Source organism: Haemaphysalis longicornis, unplaced genomic scaffold, assembly GCF_048455015.1.
Source record: "Haemaphysalis longicornis isolate Haplotype H1 unplaced genomic scaffold, Haemaphysalis longicornis Haplotype H1 scaffold_2, whole genome shotgun sequence".
NCBI lineage: Eukaryota > Metazoa > Arthropoda > Arachnida > Ixodida > Ixodidae > Haemaphysalis > Haemaphysalis longicornis.
Window position 1 is genome coordinate 63128665 of NW_027526295.1, and position 15223 is coordinate 63143887.

General features: G+C 46.0%; 1 protein-coding gene and 2 pseudogenes across 3 annotated transcripts; 2 read left to right on the forward strand and 1 right to left on the reverse strand.

Annotated features, from left to right (window-relative positions):
• Positions 1-3784: 3784 nt before the first annotated feature.
• On the forward strand, positions 3785-4888 carry LOC144167148 (uncharacterized). The gene is made up of 2 exons (XM_077696514.1): positions 3785-4088; positions 4142-4888. Exons 1-2 carry the CDS (start codon positions 3796-3798, stop codon positions 4836-4838), a joined length of 990 nt encoding a protein of 329 aa, XP_077552640.1. The 5' UTR covers positions 3785-3795; the 3' UTR covers positions 4839-4888.
• Positions 4889-5104: 216 nt separating this feature from the next.
• On the reverse strand, positions 5105-7260 carry LOC144167147 (uncharacterized; annotated as a pseudogene). The gene is made up of 3 exons (XR_013321861.1): positions 7171-7260; positions 6117-6690; positions 5105-6006 (listed from the first exon to the last, which is right to left on the reverse strand). The product of XR_013321861.1 is annotated as an uncharacterized LOC144167147 (transcript).
• Positions 7261-8379: 1119 nt separating this feature from the next.
• On the forward strand, positions 8380-13003 carry LOC144167149 (uncharacterized; annotated as a pseudogene). The gene is made up of 4 exons (XR_013321862.1): positions 8380-8748; positions 9926-10623; positions 11310-11515; positions 12383-13003. The product of XR_013321862.1 is annotated as an uncharacterized LOC144167149 (transcript).
• Positions 13004-15223: the final 2220 nt, after the last annotated feature.

The window sequence follows — 15223 nt, forward strand, 5'->3', positions numbered from 1 at the left end:
GGGTCGTGTAGTCTTGGACAATGCGTGAGACTGCCCAGTTCGCGTTATCTGTTACAGTAAACGGCCTATTTTTTCTTTAAACGTTGTTAACGGAACGTTGAAAGATAGTTTCAGGAAGTGACAGAAATGCTGCGTTCGTGGCAGGCATTCAATTAATCTGCATGGGTCTTTCCATGGTTCGAGAGAAAGCAAGAGCGCATCAGACAGGACGGAAAGAGAAGTATAAAAAACACTTGCGCAAGTGTTTGTCAAGTTCTCTTCGTGTTCCGCCTGATGCGCTGGTTTCTTTCAAACTTATGTATTGATCAGCCCAACTTTTCACTCTTGTTTTTGGCGTTATTTTCTGGTAATTACTGGGGTCATTGCTGGAGGTTAATTTTTACCAATTGCTTTAAATGTTTTTCGGACGTGTCGATTTCGAATAGTGCACAATTGAGTATTCATTGTTCTTTACGTTGTCTGTACATATTAACATTGAAGCTTCTCTTTCACAGAACAAAAAGTCCAAAAATATTCATGAATCATCATACATACGTGCAAAATCTTCTTTGTTAGTTGAATTTTTCCGTTTTCTGGAATGTTTGGTTTATTTAGGAAGACGGCTACGTTCACGGCCGCCAAGACGTGCACCCACGCACTATTTTATTTATTTATTTGAAGCGCTCACCAACAGTGGTGTGCTTCTCGGGTGAGGCAATGGGTAAATGAGGAATATAAGGCATACAGAGACAACACATAAGCAAGGGTAGTAAATCAAAAATGGGTAAAGGAAATGTGCGGGTATACGGGGTGTTTCATCGAGACTAATTAATTTTTTTAAAAAATGGGAATTTGGAAGTAAAGCTGTTTTTCTTGTGCTAAGTGACCAGGGGCCGTGGCAGGTGCCAAGTGCTTTTTATGGAAATAAGTGACTTGACTTGGTTAATCACCGTTTCAATTATCCTAAGTTAGATGCTTGATTTTAATGATTAACTTGTAGAGGATCATGAGTCCATCTCGTATCGATTATTGCATTTCCGAAATTGTAACTGCGTGCAGAGGTACAGCGCTCTGAACCTAAGCTCACCAGATGTGCGTAAAGGGCTCAGGGCAAAAGTTGAGCGCCACGAAGCTGCGCCCTCAAGCTCATGTCACTCGGAGCTGTACATGCCACACGCACGCCGGGCTTTATCTTCGGCCCGAACAGAGGCAAGGGGCACCTGAACAGCCGAAAAGCATCTGATAGCCGGATTTATAGGTTACAAAGTTCCCAGTCTGGGAGTTATTACGTCAAAACAATCTTCAGTCGGCCCATGTGGCCACCGAAACAATAATGACAAAAAAAGCGCCCCGACATTGGGAATGAGCGTCTCGGGTTACTGTGTTACTGGGGGGGAGGGAGGGGGGAGGGAATATACCACTGAAAGTGAACTAAGTTAGGGCATGTTTTGGCCCAAACGGATAACCGTTGGACCACCGTGTTAACGGAATGACTACCCTGAAATGAGAATAGAAAGAGCAGAAGACCGCTAGTGCTATGAAAGAATGAAATAAAGAAATTAAGCGTAAATGAGTTATTCGGAGAGAGCAATATAAAAGCATTTGGAGTTCCCCGGGCAACGCCCTTGATAGGCTGATCATTCATTCATTCATTCATTCATTCATTCATTCATTCATTCATACATACATACATACATACATACCTGCGTATGCGCATAGGTACGTACGCACACTACTCAATTTACGCAGCGTGGACTTATTATGAAAAATTGAGAAAAAACGTGAGATAATTTAAGTAAACCGGCATCAAATTTCGTTAGTCACATTTAGCTCAATGTATAACATATGACCTTAGCGTTACGGTAACGTTTACCTAAGCTGTGACCTACGCATTGCACTTGTTACATGCGCTTTCGTAGTTCCGTAATATTTATGGTCACAATAACTTGTTATATTTCTTTATAATTAAAAATAAACAATACAACAAAACGCCTCAAATAAGTGCGCTGCGTAGGATTTAAAGCCGTTTCATCTTGGTACACCAAACACATTTCGCGGAAAAGAACAGAAAGAACTAATATTTATGGTCACAATAATTTGTTATATTTCTTTATAATTAAAAATAAACAATACAACAAAACGCCTCAAATAAGTGCGCTGCGTAGGATTTAAAGCCGTTTAAATAGAACATCTTGGTACACCAAACACATTTCGCGGAAAAGAACAGAAAGAACGAGCTAAGAGAGAAATCACCATTGTTACGTAGAGGACGAACAGGTCATAAAAGAGCGTTCTAAGCAGAGCCATGGCTGGATTCCATCCGCAACACCCCGCTTCCCGTTTCGCTTCTCATGCTCAATAAACCTGGCAGCTAGCCAAATTGACTTGTCCAAGAACTCACAAGTCGTCGCAGCAATGGCCGCAATTACTACCGTTCGAACCACTATGTGCGTAGCTTAGATTGGGCTTAACCGCTTGCATAATAGTGTGATCGGGAAAGTGATAGTTCTTCTTGTTTGGTGATTTTTTATGACGCCATGTTATCTCGTCGATACTACGTACAGTCGTGTACTTTTACTTCAAATCCCATGTTGCATTGGACGAAACTTTTCAAAAGCAATACAGCGGTAATAAATTCCAAGTAAGCTGTTTCACTATTCGAGAAATGTTGTAAATGATGTTATATCGACTGCGGAAAATATTAAGCAAGAAATTTGCTCAGAGTACAAATATGTTTGCATGTTAAAAGCGAGGCAGGTGACAACTTTAGGCACCCTTCTTTACCTAGAAGGGCTGATAAAGCTGTAGTTATCGCCAGCACAACGCCGCACAGCGTGATTTGCTCGCCCGCAATAGATGATTTTTCAGTTTCGGCTCTGACATTGGTGGGATTTTCCTCATGCGTAACACTCGCAATCGTCGCTGCAGTAATTTAACACGCATAAGTGGGATAGAATTCTCCTTGAAGAAGTCACGTTTCGTGGCTTCCACAGAAGCGCAGCGAACCAAGCTTCTATCCCGCAAACGGCAGGATTTACAACGAATGCTGAGGGAAGCCTGCAGCCCAGTAGGTCCACACGCACCCCTTGCCGCTTCCGTAGCTCGCTGCAATGCTCTTCTGTCGGTCGGAGCCATGTAACCGCCGCCGTTTATGCTGGCGCGAAAGTGAATTGTGTATACGCGCTGTCGTATTTCTGTGTTCTTACCTGCGCGCGTAGATTGATACCAAAGGTTTAGAAAACCTCAAAATACATTTTCTGTCGCCTTCTTAAACGCAGTGGCCTTATCTGGGGGTCGCAGGAAATGAATATATCTTTTCATTCGCACCACAAGAAGCACCCTCCTCGCCCTCTTTGCAAGTCGCTGACTTCGTGTTCTCCAGAAAAAACAACAGCATGCAAACACGCAAAAAAAAAAACATCTGGGCCAAGTAATGCCGGTATTCATTCCGTACTGATATCTGACATTCTTGGCCACGATCTTCGGTCGTATCAGGGAATGCTCGTGTCATCCAACGACCGATGCATGCGTCATCGGAGCTATATTTCCTTTCGTGCGGCGGAATAAGGCGTGCTTCGGTGTCCTGGTTGTTTTTACACTGCTAGATTGCAACTACCTTACGCAGCTTTTTGAAGGCGGTACGTGATGCCATCTATGAAGCGAAAAAGTGCGAATCTGAGTTGGCGCCGAACTGCTGAACCTCTTAGTAAATCATTGCTGTCAGTTCCATATTCCAGTGAAGATAACGCAGTGAATTCAAAATTTTGTGCTTTTTTTTCAGAGAAAGCCAACTTTGGGCAAACAACTGACCTGACAATGCTTGACATCAAACTTCTTGAGAAAGAGAACTGCCGCCTCCTGGCTGAAGTTGTGGACACGAAAAACAAGCTGAGCACGCACATGCTGACCGAGGACTGCTTAAAAGAGAGACCAGACATGGTCCAATTTTATACAGGACTGCCCAGCTTTACCATCTTGTTTGCACTGTACACTCTTTTAGAAGTCAGCGTGTCCCACACTAGCCGCAATGCCCTCACAAGGTTTCAGGAGATGATCGTCTTCCTGATTCGCCTCCGGCTCAACGTGCCTCGCCAAGACTTAGCCTACAGGTACTTGATCTGTAACCTTGTTTGTTATGGTGTGCTAAAACTGTTACTTGCAGGTTCCATGTCTCCGAGGCCACGATATCAAGAGCGGTGAACAAGTGGCTGGACGTTGCCTTTGTGCGGCTGCGATATGCTGTCAAGTGGCCAGAGCGACACACCCTTCAGTCGACCATGCCAATGGCCTTCCGCAGAGCTTTTGGGACCCAGGTGGCTGTGATCCTGGACTGTTTTGAAGTCTTTATAGAGCGCCCTTCTTCTATGCTACCACGTTCGCAGACTTGGTCCAAGTACAAAAATCACAACACCGTTAAGTTCCTGATTGGCATTGCACCCCAGGGGGTTACGACGTTTATTTCTTGTGGGTGGTGTGGCCGCACAAGTGATAAAGTCATAACTTTAAACTGCGGTATGCTAGACAACCTGCTGCCAGGAGATATTGTGTTGGTAGACAGGGGGTTTACAGTGTCTGCAGAAGTTGGCATTTACTGTGCCAAATTGGTGATGCCTGCATTTACGAAAGGCAAACCGCAGATTTCTGCTTACGAGGTAGAAAAGACCCGGAAAGTGGCAAATGTGCGCATACATGTGGAGAGGGTAATCGGCCTGCTGCGGAACAAGTACCGCATTCTGAAACACACGCTGCCTGTGGAGGTGCTCAGTTGTGATCCTGATGGTCCCACTGTGCTTGACAGAATTGTATTTGTTTGTGCAGCACTGGGAAATCTCAGCGACTCCCTGGTACCATTTGGCTGATGAGCAGCACAGTGTACTTTCTGTAGTGCCATGTCTGCATTCATGCATACCTGAAAAGTTTTTTTTCTTTTTTTCAAAATTCAGCCAAGTTCAGTAGTAATCACTTTACAATTTTTCGGCATCCAGTGCAGTACTTTTTGTCCTAGGTGCTTTAAGGCTGACACATCCGAAGTGAAACATATTTATACGTGCCGTTGCCACACCTGATTCACGCTTTATTTACAACGAAGTGAAACACATTTACACGTGCCGTTGCCACACCTGATTCACACTTTATTTACAACTTTCTGGCATTCACTGCAATACCACTTTTTTGCTATAGGTGCCCTTTTAAGGCCAACGCACGCAAAATGAAACCATTTATATTTACACGTGCCGTTGTCACAGCTGATCATTTTTCCAGACTCCGGCTGTTGGCAAAAACAGAATAAGCTGTCTGTTTTTTCTGCGTTTGATCCTGATGTGCCAATGCAACCAGCCTCGGCTTCGCAACTGCGGTTGCTGGTCCAATAATTAAAGCAGAGCTCTGGAAGAACAACACGTTCAAAGTAGAGCTGGCATCGCTGTGCCATTGCCCTGCTGAACTCTGAGTCATAAGATACACGCAACATGACAAACTCTCTCACTGTCCACAGGACAAAGTCGCAGTACTTCCTTTGTGTAACAAATATTTGCAACTGTACTTGGTAGTAGTACGAGTGGTCTGTACGCAGCCTCAGTTTTCCACCTGTCAAGGATACACAAGCAGACGTGGACAAGGCTAGCTCTTTGACTGTTCCATTGCGTCCATTATAGGGGCACTTCTAGCACTCCCTCACCGCAGCAACTACAGGTTACGAGACCGTCAGGTGTGGTCGCTAGGAACGGCTTCTCTACTGAAATGTGTAGCCCAGCAGTTGCACATTGAAAATTTAAATGGATGCTGGCCGATGCAGCAGCATATGCCTGCCTGGCCGTTTCTTCATGCTCCTTGCCCCATGCAGTCTGCGGGGCCCAGAACTGTGTGTTCCGGGCGGCAAATCTTGTTCAACAGGGACATGGACGGGCTTGGTATTGACGTCCTGCACACCGCTTTTGCATTTGAGGCGGTGATTCGGCCTGCTCTGAATGTGAACCATTTTGTTGACTTTGCCTGGTCTTTTGTTTCCGCTTCAACCAGCCTTTCCACCTGCGAGTGTAAAGAAAATCATGCGCATATAAATAAAAGTTGCTTTCAGTGTGCACAAGTTTGTGTATGTCACTTATAGGTTTACAGCACTTAAATCACAGTAAACATACCTCTGGCTCGATCACAAGTGCTTTCATGACCTCCATGCAGTGGTCCATCATGGCATCCGGGGTTTCAGGTACGTCGTCTTTGTGGAGATTAGTCAGCACTGCCTTTGGGAACTTGAGGGCCACTGGGGCAAACTCCGAAGCATATGGCTCCTCTAAAGAAAGGAGAGCAGGTCGGCTGTCGCTCTTGTGGCACATGGATAGGAACATCGACCACTCTTCTGGCGTTGTTTCTTCTATCGCTGCTTTCTGTTGACGCCTGCTTCGGTGGGTCTCAACTCCAGCATCCATCTGAATTTTTTTGGCGCGTGCTCAAGCGAAACTTATTTGTGAACACCGTTTGCCTTCTAGGTGCTGCACATACGGTGGGAGCCAGCTATTCTCTTCATCAGTGCAGACTTTGCCATCGCGTCGCCTCACAACAACTTCCACATAAAAAAGAACTGCAGCAATGTGGGAGCATGCCTTCCCCAGGCCTGCCATGCAGGTGCAGCGGGGCAGCCAGCACTGCTCCATCTTCAGTAACCAGAAGCCATGGCTCCAGTGCATTCTCGTAAAACGCCTGCGAATGCCGCACCTGAAAAAAAAAGTCCTTGAAAGCAGTGCTATCAAACCATTATATTTTCCTAAAACCGCGCACAGCCAATCGGTTGCGCAGCGAATGAGCGCGGGTTACCTTAGCCGCACACCCTCCCCTGTTGTAAACCCAGCACAACCAGTCGCTTCTCATTAGGAGCTTTCACCACGCATTTGATGTTACATTGCGAGTTCACTGCTGCGGTAACGAAGCGTCCCTGTCACGCTCGCGTTACTTTAGTAGCATTTGCAAACGCTTCTCCATCAATCACGTGAAGCAACTTTTCAAAGCTACGCAGTCGGCTACGGATCACGTTAGTCGCCGCAGTGAAAAATTTGCTGCCACTATTGCGGGCGGGTCAGAACTCGGCACCACGTACTGTAGATCCAGTCACCGCTTTCGTCTGACAGCGTTTGCGAAAGGATTTAAGCGATCAACGATTTCCGTACGAAGGTTGCACAAAGAGTGCCAATAACTTACCTTGCCGAGAACGACGCGACGGCCATCAGCAAGCACCTTGACGCACGGCTCCTGGACCCAACCATTAGTCAAATAATTGTGACCTTCCATGCTCTTGTATGCTTTAAGCGCTTCCCGTGTCGCGAAACTGGTGGCATGTACGAGGTAGTCCTTTATGTCCGTGAACTCGACGTGGGGAAACAACGTCACATCCAACGCCGCGTCTCCAGCACCGTAGTCGTATGGGTCGACGCCACCACCCTGTGCAACTTTCTCCAAGTAGCGACGCTTCTCTGCGCCACGAAGGTCGCGAGCATAGGCGCTTAGCCGCATAATCTTCTTACACACACAAAAGTCATATATCGGGTTCGGTACCACACAACCACCTGTCGCCAAGCGCGGGGTGAAAAGATCGCTACGCGCCACCATAGCCTCCAAAGGAGGCTATGGCGCCACCATGGGCACCACCGACCGCAAACATGGCGCGCTGCTCCGGCGCCGGTAGCGCCTCCAACTAGATGACGTCAGGTGCAACCCTCCTATAGAAACATTTAGGTCAGCCATTTATGGGTTCTCAGTTGTTAGCAATTAACGTAAATATTGAAAATGTGTGCTTAACTATTGTAATGTTTGACACAAGTTAAAACTTAGTTATTGACTCGTAAAATGTGTGACAAATTTACTTGTGTGGTCATTCCTCATACTTTTGATCACACTGAAGTTGGAAATTATTTGGCTATAAGTACAGTAACAGCAATTTGGCAAGTATAGGTAAACTCGCCTAGTGCTACAGCACAGTATCTTCATTAGTTTGTGCTAGTACAGGAAGGAAAATAAATTAGGGTAAAGCTTGTTGCCCCCTACCCTCACCCTCCTTTTTTTGCTTTGAAATGTGTCCACCCAGTCTCTAAGTTTTTTGTTGGATGTGTTGTTGTTTAGGGACATCCGAAAACAGACAGACACACAGAAAATGAACTTAATTGACTAAATAACAAGTCTAAAAAAATATTACAGTACCTAGATAAGAATTGCAAGTGATAACTGGACTAAAAAACTTGTGTATGCTCAAAACGGCGGTGCTAGTTAGGTGCTTCTGTAGATGCAAAGGAATTATTTACTGTGTCCACACATTTAGAGTAGAAAATCAAGCGGAGTTCTGCTTTTTGTGCTGGCAGTAGTGGTTTGTGCGTGAAAAGGCTGAACACACTGAGTTACAATAGACCCCTTTCGTAAATGCTCCCTCTGGCGGCGGGCTTTTCGTCAGTTTCGGTTTGCAAGGGTTTCTGGGATAGAAGTCGCCATGTTACGGTCAGCCTTTTAGCAGTCGTAGCGGTATCTTTCTGTCAGCGAACGTCAAGCATATTAATCCTGGCATTATAACGTGATTTTTTATCAATTGGAAATCTTGTGCCTCGTCATGAGCGTCCCCGCGACGGGATGGACGGGCGATTTGACTCGCCTGCCGCCCCTGTCACCTACCGACCTCAGTCGCAAGGTGTCGGTCTCGGGCACACAGAAGAGCGCTGGACGCAGCTACAAGTTGGTCACAGAAAGCTACGTCGTGGCGTCGACAGTATGTGCCAACTACGACAATGAAATGTGAGTAGCGTTTCGGGCCTGATTACAAGCGTTAAGACAGTTAAGACAAGCAATGTGTTGTGTACGCGCCGTCGAACTATGGGTCTTATTCAGTTGCGCGTACGTGCATTCTGAAAACATTTCGGTTCCGCTATCTCGTCGCCTTTTTATTACGCATCGCAGCCTTAGCCTGATTTTACAGTGTGTTCTACATGTTGATATTTACGGGTGAGAACGAAGTAAGCGAAGACAGGCGGTTGCTCTGTTCACTTTGGCGTAGCACTCCGGCACCCGCCGCTGTTTAGCAGATCACAAATGAGCTTAAACACGGTTGAAAGTTGGGCGAGTTGGTGATACATTCCGGGTATAAGTGCGAAGTCGACACGTAGGAAGGAACACAGAGGACGGCGCGCTTCTAGCAACTGGTGGAGCGCTATTAGCGCGCTACTGGCAACTTGCAACTAGAATCTACTAGCGCCAGTTGCTAGTAGCGCGCCGTCCTGTGTGTTCCTTTCCACGTATCTTGTTTTTTGCGCTTATTCTCTCAAATGAGCACTGTTTGGCAAATGCAGTTGAGCCACCGGAGAATCGTGATTTGGGGTTGATCACCCCGGCTTATGGTGCAATCAATCCGCTGCGTGCCGCGACTGGTAGGGGCGATACTCCAGTGACGGAAGCCCGTGCTTTTACGTGCTGCTGCCCACTGTTACAGGAAGTAGTAGACTCCACTTGCCGCAGAATTGCCTGTGTATCTATTTACTTTGAATATTTTTTTCTAGAAAAATTCATAGGTACATAGTGCGGCTTATGGTACTAGACTTTGTCCAGCAGTTAATGTATGGCACTCCCTGCTGCAATGCAATGAGGGATGGAACGAGACCTTGTACCCAGGTAACACAAATCTTGTTGGGTGACTCTTCTATGCTATCATAAGAGCCTAACACAACCATACGCTTTTAGGGACAAGCGTCACAAAAAAATGCAACTCAAAGGGAACAACAAACATAGTGTGGGTGACAGCAACAAGCGAAAAAAATTAGCACAGTGCTGCCAATGCCTTTTATCGTCGCTGCCGCTCGCTTGTGGGCTGTTTCTGACCAGCAAAAAGCAGGCGTAGCGACGGCCCGTTACCTGCCACTGTCGCCACCCCCAGAAGTGTGTATAATTTTCTTCTTTTGTTGCCAATAATTCTTTGCAGAAATAGCAAGTTCCTGCTTAAGGCGCGGTGCTACCGGAGCCAAAAAAAAACAAAGCCTCCATACGTTGTGATTGCCACCGTGAATGAAGTCGGCCAGGTGGTGGATGGTTCCTGTGAATGCCCTGCTGGCAAGAGATTTTGCAGCCACCTCCAAGCCGTTTTGAACGTGGTTGTCCTCCTTCAAAAGAAGGGGTACTGCGAGGCCCCAGAACACCTTTCGTGTACAGATCTGCCGCAGCGATGGAGAAGGCCGAGGGGTGAAGCCATCAAAGGGTGCAGTGTGCAAGATCTGGACTGGCGGAGAGTCGGTGAAGGTGGCCAGGACATGCCTTTGTTGTCCCGTTTGGACCTAAGTAAGGCATCGGAGCGAAGTGTCGACCAGAAACGCAAGGCAATTACAAAACTTGCAGATGCCCTGCGAGCCTTGGACGGAGAGACAGCTTTAGTGAAGGTGCTGGCAGCAGTAAATCGTGCAGGAGTCTGCACTGCGAAATGCGGTGATGTGCTGGTCGGCTCTCCCTTGTCATACCAGCGACCACTTGTCCCCTTCGGCTTCGATGCGCTGCTGTGTGCCGAGTTGGAGGTGCCTGTCCAGTTCAAGCCGGGGGAGCGAGCCTGCTGATGGCCTGAGGCCATTCAACGGCAGCAACTGCTGGGCCATACCTGCCGGCCTTGGTGCACAAGGAGACATTCTAAAGGTTCGTTGTTTTTGGCTGGATGGCATGCCACCCCTCGAACATATTTATTAGTGATCGCTCTTGCACGCCAACAGGCTGCCATGACCGCATTCATGTTTCTACGGTGAAAATAATAATATCGGTGGAGACTTGGCAGAAAAATTTGCACACACGTCTCATCTACCCTGGTCATATAAAGCCGTCTTTGACCTGTTTTTTTCCCCTGAAGTTGAAGGGTGAATCTATTGTCGCACTGGACCCATACTTCGGTTTATAAGATAGTTCTTTCCAAACCATGGATTATGGGCATATCCCAATGCTTCACCTACATTGCCGTGTGGGGCTCCGTGTGGAATGTTTTGCTGATAGGTGCAACGTGCATTGTAGAACGAAAGTGAGGGGCATACTCAGTTGAAGTTCAGCTAAGGAGAGGAATATAATTTACGCACTGTATGTCTTGTTGGTCACCACCTCTCTAATCTTCCCTCTTTTTCGTTCGTTAGCGCTGTGGTGTTGGGAATTGATTGGTGCAAGCTGTTCCAGTCTGTTAAAAATTCTGTTGTGCATTAGGCAATAACCAAGGTAAAAAAAATCTATGAACACGAAACTGCTAACTTGTACACAAGCCCAAGGGCTATGACATGCTGCAGGTATTGTTTATGTTAGTGTGCTCTTTTTAATTGAATGTGAAATTCTGCTTGTTTCAGAAAATAACACTGACACCTTTTCAAGCACAAGCTTTGGAGAGAGACACCCGAAGGCAGCGAGACAGCAGTACCTGGCGTGAGGCAAGGTATTACCGTCTGACAGCATCCAACTTCGGCAACGTGCTTTTGCGGACTGCCCAGTGGAACGACGGGGCACTTGGCCGGCTCACCTCGTCAAAGGATTTGTCGCACGTCCCTGCTGTTAGGTGAGAGTGTCATATTTTTGGAAAATCATGCAAACAATATTCTGCAAGATTTATTGGACAGAATGAATAGCACAGGCTAAAAAAATCGGGCAATGCAATGGTCGGTTCAATGGAATGCAATGACTACAGCGATCGGTTCGTTTTTTTAACACTATTGGTTCTCAAGACACTTGGGAGAGAGTTGTGCTTTATTTTACTTTAGCAGGTTGTAGTGGGGTCCTTGGGAGTGGGGGAAATGCAAACGGGCCAGGTATGCTTAAAAAAAAAGTAATACTGTATGGCCAATATGAGGCCATTTCGAAAGACCTCGTTCCTCTTCCCAAACCAGCCCCGTAAAGCTGAGCACTAGACCCGAACCAGCCCCGCAAGATTGTGTAAAGAGATAAAAAAGTTTCGGGAAAGTAGCTAGGGAGTCGCCACTGCTCCACATAGTTTCTTTGATATCTCCATTACGTCTTCAATGCTTTAGACAAAAATTTGTCATTAGGACAAAGCAGTCTTTGTAATGAACCAAACTTTTAATTTGCCTTCATATCCCATTAAATTCCCAATTCGTTTTTTTTTCATTCTTATAACTTGTTACTGACACTAAAGTCGCATTTTCTGTAATAAGTAGATGGGGCACATTCTCTTCAGTGCACTCTTTGCGGTAGAAAAGTGATAGCTCAGACAGCAGGTCTGAGGCAGCATCAGATAACACGCTTCAAGGATAGGATTGATGCACATGAGGCAGGCTAATATGCATGCATGATTCACCTTTTGTATAGGATTATTTTGCCATTGGGCTTTATAAACTGAATGTCATTCACAAAATATTCCTCCATTTTACTTTTAAAATGAATAAACTAATTCTGAGCCCTTTTTTAGACACGGCATCACCAACGAGGGCAAGGCACTGCGGCGCTACGAGGCTGTTTTAAAGCAAAGAGGCCGAAGCGTCCACCTTCAGAGTGCAGGGCTGTTTGTTGACCCCCAGTGCCCCTGGCTCGGCGCATCTCCGGATGCTGTTGTTTTTGACCCACTGGAAGATCCACCGTGGGGGTGTGTTGAAATCAAGTGTCCCTACACCCTGAAGAATGCGGACGTGCCCGAGCTGCTTTCTGCCAACAGTTGTGTTGTTTTTGACGCTAGTCGCCATCCACACCTGAAAGAAGACCACCTGTATTTTGCTCAGGTAGTTGGCCAGATGGGTGTGACGCGGTTGACGTGGGCCGATTTTGTCTTTTATGGGGTGAACTTCTTGGCGGTTCAAAGGATTAAGTTTGATGAGGAAGTCTGGCGGAGCATGAAGCGGCGACTCGACGTCTTTTATTTTGATACACTGCTGCCATATTTTGCACGGAAGCTGTCACACTAACGTATTGTTCCTCAAACAATCGAATGCCCTACTGTGGAAGCAATCATGAAGTGACCCTTGACCACACTTGCCCTTTCACTGTTCTTGCATCCTTACGATGTCTTTAATTCTGCTTCGCACACAACGCTGTATTTAATATGCATGTCCATTGTGTTGTAGAAATCTGGTGTCTGCAATAGCCTTCTGTGAAAAGCGTAGTTCTACATGCAGACAGCTCGCTGGTGTATCAGTTGTCGTTTTTTTTTCAATGTGTTAACGGATGTTTCTGTCCGCTGTTTTTTTCTTGGTGTGGCAGTGTTGGTCATCTTATCTGTGTAGTTTTGATTTGTATGGGGAGAACTTTGACGGTTCAAAGGATTAGGTTAGATGAGGAAGCCTGGCAGAACTTGAAGCAACAACTAGATGCTTTTTATTTTTAAGCAGTTGCCATATTTTGCGAGGAACGAGTAGCACAAATGTATGTCAATGTTGCTCCATTCCTCAAACAATCACAAGTTGGAATTCCCTGCCTTGGTGTACAGTAAATTGCCCAATTCTGGAGGCGTTAATGAAACTACTCTATACGCAACTTTCCGTCTCACTATTCTTGCTTCAGGCCATTTTTAATGCTCCGTGCACACCACTATTCGGTTTGTGTTCTGTGTGCTTTAGAAATCTGGTGTCTACAATAGCATGCTTTGAAAAACGCAGTTCTAAGCACAGGCTCTTTTTCACGTCCATCAGATTGCCCTTTTTTCCGATGTGTAAATGCATACTTTTCTGTAGGTTTTTTTGTGGCAATGTTGGTCATCTTGCTGTGCTCCTTAAATAGTTATTAGCCAAATTTTCTACACTGGTGCACAAAAATGTGTCGCTCGTACCTTTATGTGTCGCTCGTACCCAAGTGTGGCTTTATTACATGTAGTTTGTTGTCTGTCTGTTCGTCCCAGTGTGTTTGCCATGTTCTGCGCAGGTGTTGTCTTATGTGTGGCTTGAGGTCTGTGTAGGGTACCGTTGTAATGTCCACAGTTTTCCTGAGTGTAGCAGCACCAGCCCTCTAGTCTGCCAACTCGTTCCCAGCGATCCCTGCGTGCCCTGGGACCCAACAGAGGACCAGCTCATGCTTTTGTGCATACACGGACATGATAGTGCTGAATACAAGATTAACTATGTGGTTTTTGGGGGGCTTGTGCGATGACAGTGCGCGAACAACACTCAAAGAATCTGTATAGATGATGGAATTGGGAATTTGAGTTTCAAGAATGTCGCGTACAATCAGTAAAATTCCATACGCTTCTGCTGAAAAAATTGATGTGTGCACGCTCATGGTTCTGGCTGCATTGAAATTAGGACCATGAGCAGCGCACGACACCATACTGGAGGTTTTAGAAGCGTCACTATAAAATTCTGCACATGTGTATTTAAACTGCAAAGACAGAAAGTGCTGCAGTATTGCAGCTCGTGGTACACGATTTTTGTCAAGTCTCATAAAAGAAAGGTCGCACGACACCGGGCGAACTTGCCAAGGCGGTAAACTGTTAGAAAAGGATGACCTGTACATATCTAAAAACGAAACACTGAGATCCGAGGCTCGCTCTCTCACTCTAAGTGAAAAGGGCAGAGGAACGGATGGGCGATTTGCAAAGAGCAGAGATGTTGATGTATCGTTAAAGACAGGATAAAAAGGATGATTATTCAGCGATGAAATTTTAAAAGCATATAGCAAGTCCATGTACGTTCGTTGGTTCTCAAGGCTCCACTTATCACACTCGACATACAGACTCTCGACAGGGCTAGTGCGAAAAGCACCCGACGCAAGCCGCAGCCCCAAGTGTAGCACTGGGTCAAGCATTCGCAACGCTGTTTTAGTCGCCGACCCATATACCACACTGCCATAGTCTAAACGAGACCCAACCAAAGCAGTATAGAGCCGTAGTAGGAGTTCTTTGTCGGAACCATACGATTGATGGGAGAGAACCTTAAGTATATTCATTATTTTCAGACATTGATGTTTAAGTTTCTTGATGTGTGGAATGAATCTGAGTTTCTGGTCAAACACAACACCTAAGAACTTGTGCTCCTTGTTTACAGGAAGCGACACGCCATTCAGAGTAATGTGTGGGTCCGGATGGACCCCGCGCTTCCTGGAGAACACAACGCAGGAGCTTTTTGCAGGATTCAATTTAAACCCATTTTTGTCTGCCCAGCCGGCAAGCTTCTTGACACCAAGCTGGACTTGACGTTCGCATATTGACATATTACATGATTTAAAAGATATTTGCACGTCGTCTACATACATAGAATAAGAGATTGTTGGTGGCAGTGCCTTTCCAAGAGAGTTCATCTTTACGATAAAGAGAGTGCAACTCAAC